Here is a 24,625-nt window from a genome sequence, read left to right as displayed (position 1 = left end):
ACTTCACTTTGCTTCACCACTTGAGAAGCAGTGTTCCTGGAAAAAAGTACACAAGTGAGACGTGATTACTGGAGAAAAATGAGACGTGACAGTGGCAAAAGGAAAAATCGAAATTATGCTAAATCTTCTCTCTCAGAAGTAACCATATATATACATATATAGAGTAGAGACGTTTTTTAGAGCAGTTTTATGTTCATGGCAAAATTGAGAGGATGATACAGAGATTTCCCAGGTACCCCCTGTCCCCACTCATACACAGCCTCCCCCATTTATCAGCATCAGCACCAGAGAGGTACAGTTGTCAGGACTGATGAACCTACATTGACACGTCCTAATCACCCAAAGTCCATGGTTTATATTAGGGTTCACTCTTTTTCATTTTAATTTTATTGGAGTGTAGTTGATTTACAGTGCTGTGTAGGGGTCACTCTTGGTGTTGTACATCCTATGGGTTTGGACTTGGACAAATGTGTGATGACATGTATCCACCATTATAATATCATACAGAATCGTTTCCCTGCCCTGGCCTTTCTCGCCTTCTGAGATGGCCCACGCTCTGTCTGTGGAGTGTGTTTCTCTCTAAATAAGTCCACGTCTTACCTATCACTTTGTCTCTCACTGAATTCTTTCTGCGATGAGACATCAACAACCTGAGCTTCATTAAGTCCTGAGACCAGCAGGTCCACCAATAATGAGGCCCACCCCGGGGAGGACCCAGAGGCCCTGTAAATCACGATGCTCCACCGGGAAGATGGTCCAGTCCTGAAGGTGCCTTTGATCCCAAATCTACTGCCCTAAGCAGAAGCCAGGGAGCACGGCGGGGGATGTGGTTCAGATCAGGCCATCTCTGAGCAGATTGGTGGATTCTGTGCACAAAGCCCTGGTATTAGGTCAACTCGATTTATGAGTTTCACTTCTCAGGTCACTCTGTAACTACACAGTAACAGAAAGTACGCAGAATTCATTAAAAGCCACCTGTGGAGTCCATAGAGGGGAAGTGGGGTGGGTGAAGTTACAGATCAGGGACGTGGTAATAAAGCAAAATGATGATAACCCATAAACCCAAATATCTAGAAACTGATATTCTAGAAACTGAGGAAAGTAAAGCTACAAGTTTAACAAAATAAAAAGAAGCAAAGGAGAAGCCAACTTCAGAGCCAGCCTATGCAATTCCTCCATGGCAGCGCATGTTTGTCTGATTGAAGCCTGGCCCTGCTGTTCTTCAGTGCCTTCCTATTAGTGCCTTAAGTAATCAACATCTCCAGTAATCCCTCTGCAGTGTTCAGGAATTCAACTCGTCATGGGGAAACCTGTGGTTTGAGGACTTAAGTTTTTAAGATAACGTCTTTTCTTTTCAAAACTGGACATTTTTATTCCAAATAAAAGAACCTATCCCCCCAAAAAAAAAGAATAGTTTCACTGCCCTGAAAATCCTCTGTGCTCCCTCCCAGCCCCCCCGCAGCCCCTGGCAACCACAGATCTTTTTACCGTCGCCATAGTTTTTGCCTTTTCCAGGATATCATGTAGTTGGAATCATACAACTTTTCAGATTAGTTTTTTTTATTTAGTAATATGCATTTTCGTTTCCTCCAAGTCTTTTCATGGCTTGATAGCTCTTTTTTTCTTTTTAAGTGCCCAATAATATTCCATTATCCATTCACCTACTGAAGGACATCCTGGTGGCTTCCAAGTTTTGGCAGTTATGAATAAAGCTGCCATAAACGTCCACATGCAGGGTTTTGTGTGGACATGTTTTCAACTTCTTTGAGTAAATACCAAGGGCGTGGTTGCTGAATCGTGTGGTTAGAGTACATTTAGTTTTTTTTTTTAATTAATTTATTTTATTTTATTTATTTTTGGCTGCATTGGGTCTTCATTGCTGCGCACGGGCTTTCTCTAGTTACGGCAAGCGGGGGCTACTCTTCCTTGTGGTGCACGGGCTTCTCATTGCAGTGGCTTCTCTTGTTGCGTTGCATGGGCTCTAGGTGCGCAGGCTTCAGTAGTTGTGGCACGTGGGCTCAGTAGTTGTGGCTCACGGGCTCTAGAGCACAGGCTCAGTAGTTGTGGCACACAGGCTTAGTTGCTCCGTGGCATGTGGGATCTTCCCAGACCAGGGCTTGAACCTGTGTCCCTTGCATTGGCAGGCGGATTCTTAACCACTAGGCCACCAGGGAAGTCCGTAGAGTACGTTTAGTTTTTAAGAAAACCACAAAACTCTTTTCCAAAGTGGCTGTTTTGCGTTCCCGCCAACAATGAATGAGAGTTCCTGTTGCTTCACATCCTCGCTAGCGTTTGGTATCGTCACTACGATCATATTTTGTGTGGAACTTCCAGGGCATTTTCCCATGGAAAGAGCTGTGTGATTCTAGGCAAGTTACTTCCCCTCTCTGTGCCTGTTTCTTTACCTGTAAAATGGGGATAATAGGGAATACTCACCCCTTAGGATTTTTGTGAGGATTAAAATGCATTGATACATGTAAAGTACTTAAAATAGTACCTGGCATAAAATAGGCACTACCTATCCACGTGTATTGATTTTTTAACTTTACAAAAGAATAATGTCATATTATACCCAATTTCCTTTAGTTTCATTCCTAACAGTACATCTGGAGCACCCTTCCATGTCAATACACACAGATCTACATCATCGCTGTCACTGATGGCAAGGAACCCCATTCTGAAGGGTGTACTGTAATTTATTTAGCCAGTCCTCTATAATGGGCATTTAAGTTGCTTCCAGTTTTTCACACTTAATAGATGAGGCTGACATAAATATTATTCACACATACCTGTTCATCTTATCTTTATCATCCTAGATGTGGAAGGATATGAACCACTTTCATTCAACAAAGATTTATCGCAGGCCTCCTAGATACCAGGCACAGTGCAGGTTGGAAATATAATGGGGTCAGAAACAGGTAGAATTCAGGTTATGGGGTATATGGATGTTGGCTGTAAAATTCCTCCCTCTTCACTGTACATTTGAAATCTTTCATAATAAAATATTGGGGAACTAACAGGCACTCTCCCTGCGCTTGTAGATCTTAGGGTCTCAGGGAGGAATAGGGGTGGGGCATTAACTGAAAAATCACTCACATGTAAAACTTTAATCATGACAGTTGCTTTGAAGGAGAAGTGCAGGGCTCTGACCTGGTCAGGGACGGCAGGGCAACTGCAGGGTGCATAGGAGTTATTTGCCAAAGAGGGGAGGGGAGGGCATTCTGGGTGGAGGGAGCAGCGTGGTGGGATCGAAGGAAGCATGGAGAACTCAAGGGGCTTAAAGAAATGGAGGCGGAGGGCAGGGACTGGTGAAGGAGGTCCACAGGGGCTGTATCATGTTGTGGCCGGGGGCTTGCAGAGCCCTGGTAAGAAGCTCTGCTTTAACCTGAGAGCAGAGAGAAGCCCACGAAAGGTTTTAAGTAAGGAACTGATGGAACAGGCTTTCATTTGGAGACAGTCATCTTGGCCACGAGTGGAAAAGGTACAGGAAGGTGGCCAGCACAGAACCCCGGGAGAGCAGTTAGGAGGCTGTCACAAGACACGATGGTGGCCCTCACTGTGGCAATGGAGGGGACGGAGCAAGAGAGAAGATTCCAGGGGCATTTAAGAGATGAATCAACAGGCCTCAGTGATGGAGTTAGATATGGCTAGAAGGGAAGTGATGGAGAGAAAGGGGGCTACAGGTCTCCAGGTTTCTGGCTTGTGTTAAAAGTACAGATGTGGTTCCTTCACTAAAATCCAGAGTAAAGAATGCCACAGGAGGACCAGGTTTGAGAGGGAAGATGAGTGTGAGGTGCCTGTTGACATCCAAAGTGAGGTGCCAAGGACGCAGCTGTCACCCTGGATATCCAACCGTATCAGTGATGTGGCCCTGGAACCCAGAAGAACATGTGCCACATAGCGGGTGCTTAGTCAGATGGGATGGATGGACGGGTGGATGGATGGATGGTGATTAAAGCCATACGTGTGAATGGTATCACTAGGAAGAAAGTATTGAATGAGAAGGGAGAGCCCAGGGCCACACCTGGGAAACTCCAACATTTATCCTTGATACTACTTGCCAAAGCGCTCTCCAGAGAGGCTGCGCAAATTTGACATTCTTACAATAATGAATGAGAATAGAGGAGTGATTTTCAACTCTGGTGATTAAGCAACCCCAGCCAGGATATGTCTAAGGTAATCCAGAAGGTGGTGTGAATTTCTTTTAAACGTGTTTAAAAAGAAAGGCAAGGCTTCCCTGGTGGCAGAGTGGTTGGGAGTCTGCCTGCTAATGCAGGGGACACGGGTTCGAGCCCTGGTCTGGGAGGATCCCACATGCTGCGGAGCAGCTAGGCCCGTGAGCCACAACTACTGAGCCTGCGTGTCTGGAGCCTGTGCTCCACAACGAGAGGCCGCGATAGTGAGAGGCCCGCGCACCGGGATGAAGAGTGGCCCCTGCTTGCCGCAGCTAGAGAAAGCCCTTGCACAGAAACGAAGACCCAAGACAGCCAAAAAAATAAATAAATAAACAAATGTGGGGTTTAAGAAAAAAAAGAGAGGCAAAATCCAGATGAACTTTTCTGTAAGTGCCTGCCCCTCCCCGATAGCGTAGAGAACAGGGGCGCTGCATTGCTCCCGGCAACCCAGCCCCTCCCCAACCCCCGTATTACTGTCGTTGTAATCACGGCAGAGTCTGAGTGTGCGTGAAACCAAGAGAGATGTGGCCCACGGTTCTAGCTGTTCTTCAAAATCAGAACTAAAACAAGGAAAGACCATGATCTCTATCCTAGTAATAGCGGGGCCAAGCAATGTGTGCACTGTCCCCTCCCCAGGCTTTAGGAGTCACTGAAGCCTCTGTCTCTAAATCTAGTCTTACATTCCCGTAAAGAAACATGGGTTGCAAAATTAAGCCATCAGGGGCTTCCCTGGTGGCGCAGTGGTTGAGAGTCCGCCTGCTCATGCAAGGGACACGGGTTCGTGCCCCAGTCCGGGAAGATCCCACATGCCGCGGAGCGGCTGGGCCCGTGAGCCATGGCCGCTGAGCCTGCGCGTCCGGAGCCTGTGCTCCGCAACAGGAGAGGCCACAACAGTGAGAGGCCCACGTACCGCAAAAAAAAAAAAAAAAAAAAAAGAAGCTGGCTCAAAAACTTTTTATGTGTTAGTCCACCATGATAAGTGATTCAAGGTACTTCCCATTACTGAGGCCAGCAGGGGATCCCCCAGTCACTCATCACCATACACAAGCAGTCCTAAGAGCCTTGTGTGTTCACAGTTCCTAAGAGGAGGGTAGGAACCATGGTTTGTTTAACTCCTCCTCGGTACTTGTCACTGTGTTAGTTGTTTTACATGTACTGTGTACTTTCATCTTCCAACAGCCCAATGAGCCAGGTACTATTGTCGTCTTTATTTTGCAAGTAAGGAAACTGAGTATCAATAACATTAAGGAACTTGCTCAAAGTCACACAGCTGGTACATGGTAGGGTCAGGACTCAAACTGAGGTCGTTGTGATCCTGGCACTTGTGCTTTTTCTGTGACCCCACACGCCCTCCGAAGATCCAGAGGGGTACCAGGTACATGCCCAGTTCCTAGAGGACAGGTTCTGTCGTTAACTTGAACAGAGACAAACCTGAGAGTTTCATTCCCTGGAGTGAAGGGTGTCTGATGCGCACCACGGGCCTCGCCCCAGCAAAGCCCCATTTGCATTAGAGGGAATAATTCTGAGTTCAGGCTTTGGAGACCAGCTGCTAAGGTGTGACTCTCAAGTGTGCGCTTACTCACTGTGTGAGCAGGTCTCGACTTCTGTGTGCCTCTGTTTACTTGGTTATAAAATGGGGTTAAGATCTCACCAGGTAGTTGTGAGGATTAAACGACGTGGTACCCAAATCATAGGGTCACACATAAGCCTTAGGAAACGGTAGCTGCCATCCACATCAGCCTTGAATACTTGTTGATTTAATGTGAACTAAATGTGGATGGCAAGCAGATGGGTATGCACACAGGCAGGGCAGTTTGATTTACTCACGCCGAGGGGCCTTTACCTGTGACCCCTGCCGCATCTCTATTTGACAGCTAGTCAGATTTTCTTAGCCGTGAGCACTCAGTTCTCTTCCCAGGCCTTCTTCCTCGGCTCTTGACAATGGGCTGCATTTCCTAGCTGCCGAGTGGTAAAGCTGGGACTCCATCCAGGTCCCTCTGACCTCAAAGCCCCTGCTCTGAACCACCATACTACCTGCCTTTTAAAATATTGTCCTAAGGGATAAAACACACGTAACGAGCTAGGTCTGTAAAATCCTGGAATAAATCCCTCAGGGAAATCCAGGTTGAGTAACTATTGTTGGATCATGTCATGAGCAGCCCAGGAGATTGGGGTCACTACTAAAGATCTGATTGGTTAAGATATCACCTAACACCTGTCAGAATGGCCGTCACCAAAAAGAACACAAATAACAACTGTTGGCGAGGCTATGGAGAAAAGGGAACCCTTGTACACTGTTGGTGGAAATGTAAATTGGTGTGGCCACTACGGAAAACAGTTTGAAGGTTTCTCAAAACACTAAAAATAGAACTACCACATGATCCAGCAATTCCACTCCTGGGTATTTATTCCCCTAAAATGGAAAACACTAATTCAGAAAGATACATGCACCCCAATGTTCATAGCAGCATTATATACGATAGCCAAGACATGAAAGCAACCTAAGTGCCCATCCACAGATGAGTGGATAAAGAAGATGCAGTAGGGAATTCCCTGGCGGTCCAGTGGATAGGAGTTGACGCTTTCACTGCTACGGCCCAGGTTCAGTCCCTGGTTGGGGAACTAAGATCCCAGAAGCTGCATGGTGTGGCCCCCCAAAAAAATAGATGTGATATATATATATATATATATATATATGCAGTGGAACAGTACTCAGCCATAAAAAAGAATGCAATTTTGCCATTTGCAGCAACATGGATGGACTTGGAGGGTACTATGCTTAGTGAAATAAGTCAGACAGAGAAAGACAAATACTGTATGATATGACTTTTATGTGGAATCTAAAAAATAAAACTAGTGAATATAAGAAAAAAAGAAATAGACTCACAGATATAGAAAACAAACTAGTGGTTACCAGTGGGGAGCGGGAAAGGGGGAGGGACAAGTTAGAGGTAGGGAAATAAGAGGAACAAACTACCGTGCTCACTTCAGCAGCACATATACTAAAATCGGAACAATACAGAGAAGATTAACATGGCCCCTGTGCAAGGATGACACGGAAATTCATGAAGCGTTCCACCCTTTTGTGACCAGAATGGGAAGGAAATTCAAAAAAGAGGGGCTATATGAATACATAGAGCTGATTCACGTTGCTGTACAGTTGAAACTAACACAACATCGTAAAGCAGCTATACTCCAATTTTAAAAAAAAGAGGTACAAACTACTATGTATAAAATAAATAAGCTACAATGATATATTTTACAGCACAGGGAATATAGCCAATATATTTTTTTTAATTTCACTTTTTCCTAATTTTTTTTCTTTTTTTTTTAAACCCCACATTTGTTCATTTATTTATTTTTTTGGCTGTCTTGGGTCTTCGTTTCTGTGCGAGGGCTTTCTCTAGTTGTGGCAAGCGGGGGCCACTCACTATCGCGGCCTCTCTCATTGCGGAACACAGGCTCCAGACGCGCAGGCTCAGTAGTTGTGGCTCACAGGCCTAGTGGCTCCGCGGCATTTGGGATCCTCCCAGACCAGGGCCCGAACCCGTGTCCCCTGCATTAGCAGGCAGACTCTCAACCACTGCGCCACCAGGGAAGCCCATAGCCAATATTTTATAATAACTATAAATGGAATATAACCTTTAAAAATTGTGAATCACTATGTTGTACACCTGAAACATACAATATTTTACATTGACTATATCTCAATTAAAAAATAAAAAAGCTGCGACCTAAAAAAAAAAAAATCTAATTGGTGAAGGATTACTGTGTGGTCCCACTGGAAGACAGGAAACATCTAAGGAGGACCTTAAAAGTCAGCTCCCCTCTCCTCCTGCCTGGTTTCTCAGCTTCTTTTGATAAGGGAAAGAAAGGACTTTTTACATTGATCTTTGCAAGCTCAGTTGATTGTGTCTATTTCTGCAAGACTTTGTTGCAAATAAAAGGATTCCCTGCATACATAGAAAATCGCTCTTTCTCAGATATCCAAGATACACAGTATTTTTATGTGAAAAAAAAGAAAGTTGTAATACAATATGCACAGTGTTCTCCCCTTTTTTTTCTTTTTTTTTTTTTTCAAATGCCAATATCCAACCACAGGAGAAATCTGGAGGAAAAGACATAAAAGTGTTGAGAGTATTATCCCAGCATGATAAGACTGCGTGAGCCTTGACTTTCCCTCAGTCGTTCAACAGCTATTTATTGCAGCCCTACTGTGTGTCGGCCACTGAGGATACAGCGGGGGGACACTTTCCACTTTATGGGTTTCTGCCCTGTTTGGATTTGTGTAACAGGCATGTGTAAATTTTGTAACCAGAACTATAATCAAGAATTGCTGCTTCTCCCAGAGAAGAAAATCCCTCTTTCCAACAGCCCAAGTCTGCATCACCCATCTCTGCCATCTCGGGATCCACCCAGTGCCCCTCTCCTCACGCACCCTTCACATAAGCCAGCCCAGCGCTTCAGTCTCCAGCCTCTAGTCTCTCTGAAAAGAGAATGAGAGACCTAGGTCTGAATTCTGATCCTACTGCTTACCAGCTCCATAGCTTAACCTTGCTGGGCGTCTGTGTCTCACCTATAAATGCAAACACATTTCCTTGCTAGGCTGTTTGTAATGATCAGAAAATATCACGTGGTAAACTTCTGGCATGGTGCCTGGCACATGGCAAGTGGTTAATACTGAATAGCTATTATTATAATATTATTATTCTCACTCTTCCAAGCTGGAAATTCTCAGCAAGTGGCATTGTCAGAGGTCAAGGGCCCAGGCATGAGCCTATTCAGCTCCCCTCCTGTCTCTCTCCGCACCCACCTTTCCTCCTTTCCCTCCATCTTCCCTCACTACGTTCTCTTTCCAAATGCAGCTCTTCCCTCCCTGAGTCTCCCCTTCTCTCTCCCTCCCAGACCACCTTGTGCACAAGCTCCTGAATCACGACCTCCTTCTTCAGCGTCTACAGCCTCCCACTCTATCTTTCTCCTTCGTCATCAAACATGCACTTCAAGCTGGTGCATCTTCACTGGGACCACTGCTTCTTTAGCTCCTTTTCTACTGCTTGTACTCCTGTCCCACTAAGACCTTGAAGTGCATTACACCCTGTGTGCTCACCACCAACTTCCCACATTGTCTTTGCCTCTTTGGCAACTGACGTGGCCCCCCCTGCACTGAAACCCCAGCTTCCTCCCCCCGCCATGTTCTCTCTGGCCTACCCAACCCTCTCGGTTTGCTTTCTTGAAACCCTCTCATCTTTGATAATTACAGCTTGGGTGGGTGATGCTCCTGGCAGCCAGTAGGTGGAGGCCAGGGATGCTGCTAAACGTCCTACGGTGCCCAGGACGGCTCCCACGACGAGGACTGTCCAGCCCAACACGTCGAGATGCTGCAGCTGAGAAATGCTGCTGGCTCCTTCGTCTCTGATACATCCCGGTTATTTTTCTGAAAAAAAAAATCACCCTTCATTAAGCCAACTCACTGCTCCATCAGAAGCTGAAATAGCAGTGACTCAGACCCTGGAGTCACACCACTGTGATCCCAAGCCCTGGCTCAGCCATTTGCCAGCTGTGTGGCGTCCAGCAGCCACAGGTCTCAGAGCCCGACCGCCTCATGTGTAAAAGGAGGCGATGGCGGGACAATACAGTGGGGTGATGCGTTGATTGCTTGGCAGAGGGCCGGGCACACAGGTCACACTCGTGACATTTCAGTGATGTTTAAATCAAGTTTATACTCTTTAGGCTACTGTTCTAGGCTGGCCACAAACTGAGCTCATCTTTCCATCCCGACTCTTCCCTCTACTCCTCCCCTCCCCCATCATCTGCTCTAACCCAATTAAGCTCTTCCAGAACATGCACTGCATTTCCCCACCTCTCATCCTACCTCCTGCCTTCACCCCCCATATTAGTTTCCTATGGCTGTTCTAACAAATTACCACAAACTTAGGGGCTTAACACAACTCATATTTATTCTTTTACAGTTCTGGAGGCCAAAGGTCCAAAATCAGTTTCGCTAAGGTAAAGGCAAGGGGCTGGTTCCTTCTGGAGGCTCTAGGAAAGAATCCGTTTCCTTGCCTTTTCTAGTCTCTAGACTGGAAAAGGCGAGGAAATAAAAATTCCCCGCTTTCCTTGGCTCACGGCAGAGGAGCACCTTCAACTCTCTGCTTCTGTCACATCACCGTCTCTGTCTGTCTGTAGTCAGAATCCCTGTGTCTGCTTCTTGTAAGAACCCATGCACCTATATTGGGTCCCCCCAGCTAATCCAGGATAAGCCCGCATCTCAAGATCCTTACCTTCATCACATCTGCAAAGGTCCTTCTGCCCTGTCAGGTAATGTTCATAGGCTCTAAGGATTAGGACCCAGACATCTTTGGGGGGGAGGCATCATTCACCCAACCACCTCTTCCATTCTGACACGCCATCCCCTCCAACTCTGCATACCCATGCGTGCCCACGCCCAGTGGGGCCTCAGCCAAGCAGTGATCACACCAGGTGAATGATGGCGCCTCCCCTGGGACTTTTTCATAGACGGATGCTGTGCAAGGACCAACCTTGGGGAACTTCCCAGGATAAATACCGTGTTTAGAGGGAATAGGGCTTTCAAGAAGCCAAGCTTGCTGCTGGGTGGAGCCCTGGGCTAGGACACAGAAGCCTGGGTTCAAGTCCATCCTCACACCTGTGGCCGAAGGTTCCCCCTCAGTGCCCCCGCCCTGGGAGGCTGCAGCCTCATATGAGCTGTGTGGCCTTGGACAAGTCATTTCACCTCTCTGGGCCTCGATGCCTCACCTGCCAAGGGAGGATGGTGAGCTAATTAGTACTGGCCTGTGGTAAGTGTCCAGTAAATAGCAGCTGTGACTTTTACATGCAGTAACTTCTTCCTGAGCCTTTCTTTTGAGTGTAAGTTATTTCTTTTATAGATCACAAGGACCACATGGATGGATCATTTCTAGACTTAAAGACCCTCGGGATGGAAAAAAATGTTCAGAAAATATTGGATGTAAAACCTGACTTGCCAACTTTTTCAAGAGTAGAGATCGGAACGGTAACCAAAGAAACTTTGTCTCTGCATTGACTGACACGTGGGGAGGGTGGGCATGAGGACAGACACGAGCCGTGTGCCCTGGCACCACTGTATACATCATTGGTTCGAGGCCAGGTCCTCCCTGATGGGCTGGCACCTGTATGGACTGATCAGTGCCTGGCTGTACCACCGATCCAATGTTTGAATAGAAAGGCGGCTTCCCATCATGTACAGCATGATATAGCATTGCACTGATGCTGGCCAGGTCAATCTCTGGGCCCTCCTTTTCACATCACATGTTATATTCTGCAGAAAATATCCAACAAGCTAATGTACAACAGTATGTCATGAGCTTGCCTAACATTTGCTTTTTGCTATAAACTGAAAAACATGAACACATAAAGGGCAGCAGAAGGGAGCCATGATGATTAAGAAGACACAAGTTCTAGAATCAGAGACCTGTGTCCTAATCCCAGCTCTGCAAGCTCTGTGACCTTGGGCAGCCTCCTAACCTTTCTGGGACTTCAATTTCCCAGCTGTAAAATGATGATGGAAAAATTAAAGGAGATCATTATGTAAAGTGCTTATCCCAGTGCCTAGCTCATAGCGAGCACTTTAATAGATGATAGTTATTATTGTCAAACAGTTTTTAAAGAGTATTATCCAAGAAAACCTTCCTTTCTTAGGGAGCATAGTTTGTGTTTTCCAGGATTTTCAGAAGTAATTTGATTGTTAGGTTGAAGGTGCCCTGTATCCTAAATGGATGTTTGATCGGGTGTTTGACTGACACATGACAATGGACAGCTCAGGTCAGCGTGGCTTGCTGCGGCAGCTGGTCTAAACCAGCTTTTGGAAAACATAATAAAGCCATCCTCTCTGTACCAGCATTTTCTCCTACAATTTTTCTAGACATTTGCTCACACGTCTAGAGGTGTGAGTCTTCAGAAACGTGTTGGTCTTCCTGATAAAATCGAACCTTCCTTCTCTGAGGTTGGGAGTAGAGGGACCGTCTCCAGGTGGGAAGCTCAGCTGGATCTCATGTCCTGATGGTCCTGCTTCCAAGACCTTCTCCTTGGCAACAAGCCCTCATCCCACCACTGACACCACAGAGCAGGAAACCTCCTAACTCTCAATCCTCCAAGGTTGGCAGTAATTAAATGAAAGAGCAGGAGGAAGAATAGCTGACATCTGTGAACTGCTTACTGTGTGCCAGGCGTTGAGCTCAGCCGGCTCCATGCCTTATGTCATTGAACGATCGTAGCAGCCTTGTGTCATAGTTACTATTATTGTCCCCATTTAACAGATAAGAAAAATTAAGGCTTCAGGAGGTCAAGTACCTCACCCAAGGTCACAGAATAATGATTGAAGACACACCAGGGGTGTGTCCCTGGTGGTGTGTCTGCTAGCCTGCAGAGACCGGGTGGGGACTGTGTGCTTGGATCCTGTAGCCCAGGCTCTTCCTTAGTGACCCTCCCCTCAGGAAAAGAGGGGGCGTCTGGAGAGGTACAGAGGATGCAGCTCAGGGTAGCTGAAGACACTGAGCAGCATCTCAGGTTCTTTTTGCAGCAGATCTGCCCGGTTTATTGCCATCTTCAGATACCCTCTTTTATTCTCATCTCCATAGATACATAGACAAATATGTCCACTCTTATCTATCACAGTCATTTTGGGGGCCATTATAGTTTTTTAGTTGTTTTGTTTTTAATCTCAGAGGTTTTCAGGGTAGTGCCAACAAATGCTAGGGCTAAGAGATGCTCATGGCAAGCATTAAAAGCCAATTTATTTTTTAAGGAGGCTTATTATGGTTATTTGTAGTCGTTCAGATCAGGTAACCTACTCAGACTGGTGGCCATTCCATGCAGTCATTTGGGCTTCCAGCAGCCAGCTGGCTGGTTGGGGTCTTAGGGAGATGCAGCTGCAAACACTATCTGCATTGTCTCTGGAAAGGGTCTGAAGTGATGCTCACCCACCAGGTTCCAGAACTAGGAGAAGGTTGGGCCAAATTTTGTGAGGGTATGGTTTCTGCTGCACAGAAATGAGATTCCTTTAATAAAAAGGAGGGAGGCTATTTTCCACTTAACCTTCATTCGTTCATTCCACAAACATGCCCACTATGCACCACTCGGTGCCAGGTGCCATGCTGGGCACAAGGAGGGAGATAGTGAGCAAAAGCCGCATGGTCCCCATTTTTCTGGAGCTTGTCCTCTCAACATCGGCGGTACTGATTTTTTGAGCCAGGTAACTCTTTGTTTGGGAGACTGCCCTATGCATCGTGGGGTGTTTAGCAGCATCCTTGTCCTCTACCCACTAGACGCCAGCAGCAATTATGACAACCACAAATGTGTCCAGGCATTGCTAAATGTCCTGGAGGGGGTATGGTGGACAGAGTCACCCCCGGTTGAGAACCACTGGCCTAAAGGGAAGACAGACGAGACGGTGGCCAAAGGACGGCACAAGTGATGCATCATTTCAAAGGCAGTCGTGCTCTGAAGGGGTAGGAACACAGTCATAAAGAAAGCAGTTCACAGAGTCAGACTGGATTTAAAACCAACTCTCTTGGCGTGGACATATATACACACACACGCTACCAAAGGTAAAATAGATAGCTCGTGGGAAGCAGCTGCATCACACAGGGAGAGCAGGTCGGTGCTGTGTGTCTACCTAGAGGGGTGGGATAGGGAGGGTGGGAGGGAGACGCAAGAGGCAGGGGATATGGGGATATATGGATACGTATAGCTGATTCACTTTTTGATACAGCAGAAACTAACACACCATTGTAAAGCAATTATACTCCAATAAAGATGTTAAAAAAATTAACTCTCTCAAATTATTCTTTAGTATCTTTCCAGTTCTTCCATTATTCTTTGGGTTATTCTTCTGGATGTAGAAAATCATAATGGAATGCCAAGAGAGTTTTTCTTCTTTTGTTTTATTTCAGCCTCAAAATGGCCTTTCCAGCCCAGGGTCCATCATGGTCTCTGAGAAGTTAAGGAAAATGGATGTGGCTGACGCTTTAGATCTTAGTGAAAAGCTGGTAGGTATACCCAGCATCAGTCCCCTCCTGTCCAAACCTGCGTGCCCTGCAGATAGTTTAAACATCAACTCCACATACATTTTAGTTGTTACAGTAGCTCCACGAGACCCATCTCCTATCCCAGCATGGGCTGGAAATTGCAGAGCCCAATTCCTTGCAAGACTGGGTAGTAAGAATGAATGTTTATGTCTGTTGTCATTCCCCCTCCCCACTTCCCCCCAGTTCTCAAAAAGGCATAGTGTAAATGGATGCGGGGGAAAATGAAAGTCGTACTAGAAACCCCAAATGCACTCATTTGCAAAGCATGTGTTTCTTCTCTGCAACTGCAGAAAATGAATGAAACAGAATTAGACGTTTGCCTCCTCAAAGGGGCCACCAGCGGTCTTGGGCCAGGCCTCTTACCTGCAAAATGCTTTCTCGTAGTACATGGACATGAGCAAAACCCTCGGGACTTTGATGAACATCAAAGGTATGTCAGGTCACGTGTCCATGAAACACCTCTCCCCAAAAGAGAGGGAGAGAGTCTACCAGCTTCGACAAAGAGACCTGTACCTGGTGTTTGATAAGATCACCCTACTCAAGAACCAGCTGCAGAGAAAAGAAGAGCTTTTGAGACGATACGAGAAGGACATTGAACAGGTCAAATATGGCTCATGTCTCCGGCAAAAGGCCCAGGCCTCCATTCTCCAGGCTAAACCTCGGTGCAGCTGCAGACCCGTAGGGACCAGGACAAGAGGACAGAGGCCTGGGTGTGGAGGGGGGCAGGCGGGATGGTGACTCAGGGCCTGATGGACCCAAGTCTCTGGGCAAGAAAGCAGCAGTTAAAGTACCCTACTGTTAAGGAATAAGGTGCACCTTTTATAAATGTGTCTGATGTTTCACCATGTGTGTGCTTTTCATAATTCCATCCTATTTTCAGTAGTATCCGTTCCCCCACCCTCTCTGGAAAATTGGGAGGGGCTGGTAGCATAACCGTTGCCCCCTTCATGCTGCACGTCCACAGCCAATGGGCTATTTATTCTGCCCTCTAGTCCCCACATCTTCAGCCTTCCCCCCACTTGTAAGGAAACCGCGAAGCCAGGCATATATGGAAGTGTTCTGAGGATCTCCCAGGTCGGGAGCATTGGTGGTGAGTGAGAAAGCTGAGGAGAAAAGAGACTTTGTCTCTCCTGTGTGCTCAGGCAGAGCAAAGTGTCGGTTCAGATGTACCAGTCACAGGTGGCAAAGCTGAAGGACGACATCTGCAAAGAGGCCGAAGAAAAGGCGCTGCTGAAGGAGGCCCTGGCGCACATGGAAGAGCGGCTGCACCAGGAGAAGAGGGTCACCAGGGCGATCAGGCAGCAGAAGGTGAGAGGTCCCTGCTCGGAGCAGAGCCTCTGAGGCTGCCCCTCAGCTCCCTTTAGAAACAGCCAACTGAGGTCCCAGTGGGATCCAGGCAGCACAGAATGCATTCGCTCATTGCAAAGGAAGGTGGCTGAATAGCTTTAGCATTAGGCAGACTTAGGTTTAGACTCTTGTTCTGCCATTTACTGTGTGACTTCAGGGAGCTTTTTTTTTTTTTAACATCTTTATTGGAGTATAATTGCTTTACAGTGTTGTGTTCATTTCTGCTGTGTAACAAAGTGAATCAGCTATATGCATATATATATCCTCAGATCCCTCCCTCTTGCGTCTCCCTCCCACCCTCCTTATCCCACCCCTCTAGGTGGTCGCAAAGCAATGAGCTGATCTCCCTGTGCTATGCAGCTGCTTCCCACTAGCTTTCTATTTTACATTTGGTAGTGTATATATGTCCATGCCACTCTCTCACTTCATCACAGCTTACCCTTCCCCCTCCCCATTTCCTCAAGTCCATTCTCTACATCTGTGTCTTTATTCCGGGCTGCCCCTAGGTTCATCAGAACCTTCTTTTTTTTTTTTTTTTTTTAGATTCCATATATATGTGTTAGCTTAACCTCTCTGAGACTCAGTCTAGCTTGCCTCTATTTTTTTTAACTTTCTTTTTTTTTAATTTAATTTTTATTTTATATTGGAGTATAGTTGATTTACAGAGTTGTGTTAGTTTCAGGTGTATAGCAAAGTGATTCAGTTATACATACACATATATCTATTCTTTTTCAGATTCTTTTCCCATATAAGTTATTACAGAATATTGAGTAGAGTTCCCTGTGCTATACAGTAGGTCCTTGTTGATTATATATTTTATATATAATAGTGTGTATATGTTAATCCCAAACTCTTAATTTATCCCTCCCCACCACATTTCCACTTTGGTAACCATAAGTTTGTTTTCAAAGTCTGTGAGTCTCTTTCTGTTTTGTAACTAAGCTCATTTGTATCATTTTTTTTAGATTCCACATATAAGTGATATAATATGATATTTGTCTTTGTCTGACTTACTTCACATAGTATGATAGTCTCTAGGTCCATCCATGTTGCTGCAAATGGCATTACTTCATTCTTTTTTATGGCTGAGTAGTATTCCACTGTATATTTGTACCACATCTTCTTTATCCACTCCTCCATCGACATTTACGCTGCTTCCATGTCCTGGCTGTTGTGAACAGTGCTTTCTGAGACTCATAGTCTAGCTCGTCTGTATTTTTTTAACTTTTGATAATTCGTGTATTTTATCTTGTTTTTTCTATCCAGATAACTATTTTTTCTACCAGTTTTATTGAGACATAATTGACACACAGCACTGTACTGAGCTTAAGGGTGTCCAGCATCATGATCTGACTTCCCTGCCTCCTGCAATGATGACCACAATCAGTTGAGTGAACAGCCCGAGTGTTTTTAAAGGCGGCGCTTCTGATTTTCATTGTTCTGCCAGGTGCCAGGGATACACCGAGGAATAAGCTCTCTGAGAATAAAGATTTGGGTTTGCTCTTCTGAGTAGCCAGAATAGTACTCCAGTCTTTCTGACTTGGGGCTGTGTATTTGTACACGCATGCTTGCGTGTATGTGTGTACATGTGAGTATGTGCTGTGTGTTTGCATGTGTGTGTATTTGCATGTGTGTGTTTGTTGCCTGCATGAGCTCTAAGGAGGCCAAGGTCATAGAAGGGTGCCCTTCTCCTCAACCAGGAGGTGATGGTCAGATAGTTCCTTGCAGAAGCCTGCCCTCCATCCTGAGAACCTTCTAGGCAATAGGTTTCCAGACAGCAGGCTCTCTGGCTTAGAGCCCCAGAAATGAAAAGTGGCTGTCCTGCTCTGAGGGAGCCTGGATGCGGTGTTTCCAGTGCTCACTGCTGTGAATTAAACATCACAGGCCTTAGTCTGCATGTGTCATCGAGCTGCCTCAGGCAGAGGACAGTTTCCTTTCACACCAAGCAATGCCAGGGAGAGCTGGGCCAGTGACAGAGTTGTGACTTTCCCTTTGATGTGCCCTCTGGAGAGCTCACCCCTCCCCGAAATGCCGCCCCCGCCCCCAGGGCTTGGCAGACTAGGTCCCAAAGCAGAGACACCAGACCACAGAATGGGACAGAGAAGGGCCCAAAAAAAGCCATTGTCATGTACTGAAAACCTGAGGATTTACATAATCAGGCTTCACATGCATTATTCATGGGCTGCCTCATTCATACACAGTGCAAGGGACAGGCCAGCCTGTTTGTCAGGAAGAAAACAATAATACATCTTAAAGTTTTGCTGGATCCTAAAGGGCACTTGTATATATCTGTCTTGGCATCCGTTCCTTCCAGGGAGTATATCTTCGTTGTCTTTAAGCAGAAATTAACAGAAAGTAGAATTCCTCTTTTCTAAGTTTTACACTTAGTATTTTCACAAGGAGCCTTAGTTTTTTAGCCTCCTGTATGAAACTTTGAAACTCTTCACCCGTTCACAGAGGTGGCAGTGTTGAAGCACTGAGATGAAATTACACATCTTTAGCCTCAGAATTGCCCACCCCCCCAAAAAAAATGGAGTTTGTAGTTTTAATTTTTGACCATCTCTTCACCAAGCAGACCTTTCAAGAATCAAAAGTCCTATTTCCACACTAATATCTCTGGCTGTGAAAATGAGACTTGGTATAAGATGCTGGGCCTTCACAGCGAACTGGGTCTGTGGCTCTGTCCATGTGGCAGAGGGACGGGAACCGCTGCCCAGGCCGTGCTCACTCGAATCCACTTCCCACATCACTCAAGAAGCCGGCAGTGTCTCTCAGAGTTCAGAGGCCAGATTTGGAGTCAAACAAATAGGGGTCAAGCCCCACCACTGCCCCGAATGACCCTGAGTAAGTGGCTTGACCTCTCTATCCCAGGTTCCTCAACAAAAGCAACCAAAACTGTTAGCAAGGGGCCTACTCCGTGGGGGAGTGGGAGGGTTAAATGGCAAAATGCCTGCAGTGCCTGGCACATCACAAGCCCCGTTTCTAAGGGGGAAGAATAGGCAGCTCATGGATGGGTGGGGATTCCTCTATTTCTTTCAGGGAGCTTCCTGCCAGCTGACGCCTTCCCCGGTCCTCCCAAAGCCGCCAGCTCTTATGGGACGCGCTCTTCTCTTTGGTGAATACGACTAGGCCACGGCCAAGAAAGGACCCAGATACCTTTTGTGAAAGGGCTAAGGCTGGGATTTTCAAGAGGAAATTTTTAAATGCACAGAAGTTGCCACTTGGGAAGCACGCAAGCCCTTTCTTAGGGCTTGAAGTGGAAGAAAGGCTGAAGAGCAACGGCTGCTTCTGGCAGGAGAAGCCGCTCAGCTCTCCTGCCAATCAAATCTCCAGCCAATCAAGTCCTGGCTAGGGGGCGTGACCACCGCTTTGCCTTGTGGTCTCAGCCAGGAAAAGCCACTAACCTTCCCTCTGCTTAATTAGCTCAGATCCCTCTTCTTTAAGATGAGAATAAAAATGGCACCTAGCTCGTAGCCTTCCCAATGGGAGCTTGTATACAAAAGCCTTAGCACATAGGACCACAAAGCATTCACCCTCTCCTACCATCGTCATTATCCTCACTATTCTCTTTAACTCACTATCTTCCAAGATTTCCTTGGGCCCAGGTATTCTCAAGATTCTGGCTTCCTCCGTGCCACTTGTGTGTTTTGTTTGTTTGTTTGTTTGTTTTTGCGGTACGCAGGCCTCTCACTGTTGTGGCCTCTCCCGTTGTGGAGCACAGGCTCCAGACGCGCAGGCTCAGCGGCCATGTCTCACGGGCCCAGCCGCTCCGCGGCATGTGGGATCCTCCTTGACCGGGACACGAACCCGTGTGCCCTGTGTCGGCAGGCGGACTCTCAACCTCTGCGCCACCAGGGAAGCCCCACAATTGGTAGATGTTGTGTAGGAGGAGCGTGGGATGGGAGGGGCTTGGGGTGGTACTCTTCCGCCCACAATGATGAAGTAGAACCATGTGGCCAGGCCTATGCAGCATACGGATAGAAGAAGGCTAAAGAAAAAGACCCTCCCGCACCCCCTTCATCACATCCCAGTGTGTTCAGTAAAGTTCAGGAAAAGCAGGTGCACAGGGGCCAGGCTCTGCCCTTCAGTGCCCAGTTGCCCACTGACGGAACTTAATCCAGGAAGGAATTTTGCAGCAATGTTCAAACTGGGGTTCCCTGGAGCCTTTGGGTGCCATGGAAAGGTGTGACTCTCAAAGCACACACACCTTTCTCCCGCCAGAGAAGCTCTCCATTATCTTATACCCCAAGTTCCTCATGGGATTTTGCTTGGATATACGGTTCTGCCAAAAAAAAGGCGGGGGATGGGGTGGGAGAGAAGAAGGCTGTTGGTTTAAAACTAACCCCTGCTTTATAATATCTGGGAATTTGGATAGTGATTGTCTCAACTGAGTTTGTGATAAATACTGAGTGGCTGCAGGCTCGAGGCCTTCTCCATGGAAAATGCCTGGAGGGCAACTGTCAGTTCAATACGGACCCATCAGCCTTCACAGACAGTCCTCTGAGGGTAGAGTTAGCATCCTTCTGGGAGAATGGAAGAGTCTTGTAAGCACCTATGCCCTGTCCCAAAAGACAGCCTTATTTCCTCCCTGAGTTTTGTGACTACCCGGTAGGGTTGCCAGATTTAGGGGAAAACAAACAAACCAAAAACACGATGCCCAGTTAAATTTTAATTTCAGATAAACAACAAAAGCTATTCAGTATAAATGTCCTAACTATTACACGGGGCATATTCACACTCACAAATTTGTTGGCTTCATTTTGAAATTCAGATTTAACTGGGCATCCTGTATTTTATCTGGCAACCCCTCCAACATTTACTGAGCACCAACTAGACACCAAGCAGGGAGGTTCTGAACCAGGTGTCGCAAGATGGCAGCCCACAGATATATTCCATTTGGCTCATGGGATTTTTTTTGAAGTTACATTTCAAAATAGGGCAGTTTCCTGGAATACTCTGGATTTCCAGCTTCTCTGGGAAACTTGGAAGATGTGGCGACCCTAGGCCCACAGACCCACAAGCCACCATCACAAGCCTCCATCTTCCAGGCCCCTTAGAAAGGCCCTGGGCTCGTGTGTTTGCTGCTGTCCACCACCACCCCAGCTCACTTCACCCACTTCTTTTCCTTTCCTGGCCGCTGTAGGAATCAGGTTGGCGACCCCAGTGGATGCTCAGGGCTCTAGGAGAACGTCTCCTTCCTGACACCACTGCACATTCACCTGCGGAGTGTCAGTCTGCAAGGGAGACCCCAGTTCCCTCTCACTTTTGTGTCTCCAGTGCCTAGGGGATGCTCTTTCTTTGATGAGCTGCCCCTGAGGTGCAGGGTCTTGAGCAGATCAGGGTCAGCAATAGTAATCAAACCCCAGGGGAGCAGCAAGCTCCAGGTTTTCAGTGATGCTGGCTTCCCAACAGGCCCCTGTAGTCCCTGCCAGGGAGGTTAGCCACTGGGGCTTTCAACATTTCCACTGGGTGGAAAGCCACTGGACATCTACAGCCTCTTCCACTGATCTAGGAGGCTCTGCTTCCAGCTAAAGCAGATCTGTCCTCCAAGAAGAATACAGTATCCTTCATAGCCTTCTTGGTTGACCACCTCCTTCTCTGCTGGAATCTGGAACAGAGATTCCCTAAAAGGTGCAGCAGGACAGTGTAGCGTTGCCCCAAAGCCACACCCCCTTCTGCAGACCTCTATCCTCACCTCCTCACCTAGGAAGGCTCAACATTCCATCCAAATGGGTAGCATCTGAAAGTTGAGAAAAATCCATTTTTCTCTGATGCAAAAGGCAAAGAAGAACATAAGCTAAATTTTGTCAATATTCTTTCTGTGTTAAAGAGACGAATGTTTGGAGAGCTGATGAAGAACTCAAAGATGCAGAACTCACATTTCCAGGTGAGCCAGAAGAGAGAAGAGAGAAAACCCTAGAACGTCAGCAGGAAGCCCAGTGGACAGTTATCCCACATCTATTATGTATTGAGCATTTGGCATGTGCCGGGCACAGAGCCAAACACTCGACGTGCAGTATCTCTTTTAAGCTTCACAACAACCCTATGGGGTGGGTGTTGTTATTATACCCAATTTACAGATGAGGTGTCTGAGGTTCAGAGACTTTCTTTGTCCAGAGCCACACAGCTCAGTAGGAGAGCTGGGAATCAGTGCAGATCTGACACCCAGGTGAGTGCTAGCTTTTCCTCCTTTAGGTTAGAAACCTCCAGGTAATAAACCTGATACATTTCCAGTGGTATTTCTCTTAAATTTCAAGGAAGCATCCTCTAGAATTCTCTTCAAAGTTGAGAATTAAGACTATGAAATCTTGAACATGTTGAAACATTGACATTGACAAATCAGCCCTGGAACTGGAATTAAGCCAGTCCACGTTCCCACTTTGCAGACAGTAGAGGCGAGCTCTCAGGAAGCTAGAAAGCCAAACACATTTTGGTTGAATATGAAATAGGAGACATTCAAGTTTGATAAAAGGCCACAGTCATGCTGAGGCAACCAAATTATCATGGGAAGAAACGAAGATATTCTAGGTGAGGGATATATTTGAAAAATAGAAGCTTCTCAACCAGCATCCTTGTGCAAAGACCAGAAGGTGGTTACTCCCCAGAGCAGGATGTTAAGAGGATAGAGAGCATCCTGAGGGCCCCACTTGATCTGAGACGTTTGCCACCCTGCAAAGTGGAAACGACTGGAAGTTTGTTACTTATTCACTCACATATATGACTGAGCTGGGAGGAGGCAGAAACTGCCCTACATCTAGGTTTTGTCTGAGGACCACCTGCGGATGTGAAATGGCAGAGGAGATATTGGGATGGGCCCCGGATGTTGTGGGAACATTGTGCTTCTCTGAGATGTGAGACGCCCTGGAACTTCACGCTGCCTCTGGCTTTAACAGAAGCGGGGCAGATGGTGCTTCGGCTAAGAGCAAAGAGCCAGCTTCCCATTCTCCCTGCCCTCCAGCCTGAGCTTAGAAGTTTGGTGTCTAGGATCTCCTCAGTACAGAAAGGTTTCCTCCAGGTTCCTTGCCAAGTGTACCTTGGGCGACTCCATCCCCAAGAGTGGGCCTTGGGCTTCCCTGGTGGCGCAGTGTTTGAGAGTCTGCCTGCCGATGCAGGGGACACGGGTTCATGCCCCGGTCTGGGAAGATCCCACATGCCGCGGAGCGGCTGGGCCTGTGAGCCATGGCCGCTGAGCCTGCGCATCCCGAGCCTGTGCTCCGCAACGGGAGTGGCCACAACACTGAGAGGCCCGTGTACCGCAAAAAAAAAAAAAGGGGTGGAGGGGGCTTTTTTAAGGATATAGGGGTGAGTGCCTCATAAAAACTGGGAGCTGAAAGAGAGACTGGCCTCGAAATAGAACTGGTAAGCCATCAGATCTCAGGCATCATCTCTTTTACACACACACAAGCATGCGCACACGCACACATAGGCCGTATCTCCTCTCTGTGTCTCTGTGTGGCTCCCCTGATCTCTGCTCTCTCCAGTCATGTGACAGGAAGGAATGACCTCATGGTCCCCCAGTTCAAAGGACCAGCCCAGGAAGCAAGTAGCATCTTAGAACCCATAACCCAAATCCTGGGAGTGACCATCTTAAAAGCCCAGCCCGTGCCAAGTGCCCGATCAGCTATGACCAGGGACAGAGTCACACACATGGCTGCCTGGATCCAGGAGTAGTGCTCAGAAAAGGGTTAGACAGACCCCCTAGAGTATGCTGCATTTTACCCTCCTAAGACATCAGAGACATAAGGCATTCAGTTCATTAACAGCTTTTCGAGAGAAAGTCCATCCCAATGAAATTGCCTATCATCAGAAACTCCTGGTTCAAAAAAAGATGCAAATGTCAGAAGAAAACGTTATCTGTGTATCTGGAAGAGTGTACACCAAAATGTGAATAAGGTTACCTGTGGGTAGTGTGATAATGGTGGATCATTTTACCTTCGTTTTGCTCACGTCTATGTGTATATATAAATATTTTTTACAACAAAGATTTTATTTTCAGTAAAAAAAAAAAATGCCATTTGAGAAATATTTGGGGATCTCCCTACAATTATAGAGTTTGGGCATTTGTTGCTCTTGCTTGTTGTAGGTTGGAGCCAGAAAAGGCACCCCAAAGATGGACCAAGGAAGGGAGATGCTGAAGAGAGAAATGTCCAGCAAATCCAGCCAGAGCCTTCTGTTTTCTAAACCTGGTGGAAGGAACTAGAAACGTCGTCCCGCTGGGCCTCGCGTGATCCTCCGTGACTCAGTGTAACTCTTCTGCGTCCAACTACTAAGATGCTTTTTTAGGACATTAAAGTTTGCTACCATAGTGTGTTGCTTCCTAGACTGGTATTTTGCACAATACTGTATTTTGGAGTGTGTGAGGAGAGGGGTTCTTTTCACAGATATTATGAATGTAAACATACACAGGCATATGAAGAATAAGTTTGAAATTCAGACTCCTAGGCCTGGTAGATGCAATTATGTGTTTGGGTAGTGACAAACCCAAATGTCACACCTCCAAGGAGCTCTGAGAAGCCCGCAGTGGAGAAAACCCAGGGCGTGTACTGGGGCCACAGGACAGAATGGTAACCTCAGGGCTGTTGGGGCCATGGTATAGTGCATTTATATCTGAATTGATTATAATAAATGTGAACAGCAACCAGTTTTATCGCTTCCATAACAGTGAGTCATGTTTATATGGCGCTCTGCGGTGTTCAAAACACTTCTCGTCTAATCCTCTCTCAAGCCCTGGGAGGTAAATAGCATTATGTTCCCCATTTTACAAATGAGGAAGCTGAGGCCCAGAGAGGTTAAATGGCCCGTCTAAAGTCACACAGCTAGTAAATTGAAGAATTGGGGCTGGAACCCAGGTTTCTAACTCCATCTCACGCTGCCCATTCTGCCGCACCAAGACAGCCCAGTAGGTCAAGTCCCAGGCCATCAGGACAGACCAAGTACCCAGTCATCAAAGAACACACACTGCCCAGGTGGACACACCCCTTTCCCGTGGTGTTTGAAGAGACCCTCATTTTTGCCTTCTCT

At 46.8% G+C, this 24,625-nt stretch overlaps 1 protein-coding gene and 1 pseudogene across 2 annotated transcripts in view; both read left to right on the top strand.

Moving 5' to 3' along the window:
* The window catches only part of LOC309808052 (forkhead-associated domain-containing protein 1-like), a 96,686-nt pseudogene extending 76,455 nt beyond the window's left edge, over positions 1 to 20,231 (top strand). Inside the window, exons 14-18 of the transcript in view lie at positions 11,110 to 11,205; positions 14,123 to 14,218; positions 14,642 to 14,862; positions 15,400 to 15,565; positions 20,217 to 20,231. The product of the transcript in view is annotated as a forkhead-associated domain-containing protein 1-like (transcript). The remainder of the gene's footprint in view (positions 1 to 11,109; positions 11,206 to 14,122; positions 14,219 to 14,641; positions 14,863 to 15,399; positions 15,566 to 20,216) is intronic.
* LOC309808874 (forkhead-associated domain-containing protein 1-like) overlaps positions 1 to 23,804 on the top strand; it is a gene marked incomplete at both ends in the record, with an annotated part of 199,082 nt that extends 175,278 nt beyond the window's left edge. The window contains one exon of the mRNA XM_082629449.1: positions 23,688 to 23,804. Coding sequence (XP_082485575.1) covers positions 23,688 to 23,804 — 117 coding nt within the window. The remainder of the gene's footprint in view (positions 1 to 23,687) is intronic.
* Between the last annotated feature and the right edge of the window lie 821 nt (positions 23,805 to 24,625).

This window comes from Mesoplodon mirus, assembly GCF_964341445.2.
Source record: "Mesoplodon mirus genome assembly, chromosome: 7".
In the NCBI taxonomy this organism is placed as follows: domain Eukaryota; kingdom Metazoa; phylum Chordata; class Mammalia; order Artiodactyla; family Ziphiidae; genus Mesoplodon; species Mesoplodon mirus.
This window is presented reverse-complemented; position numbering and strand designations above follow the sequence as displayed.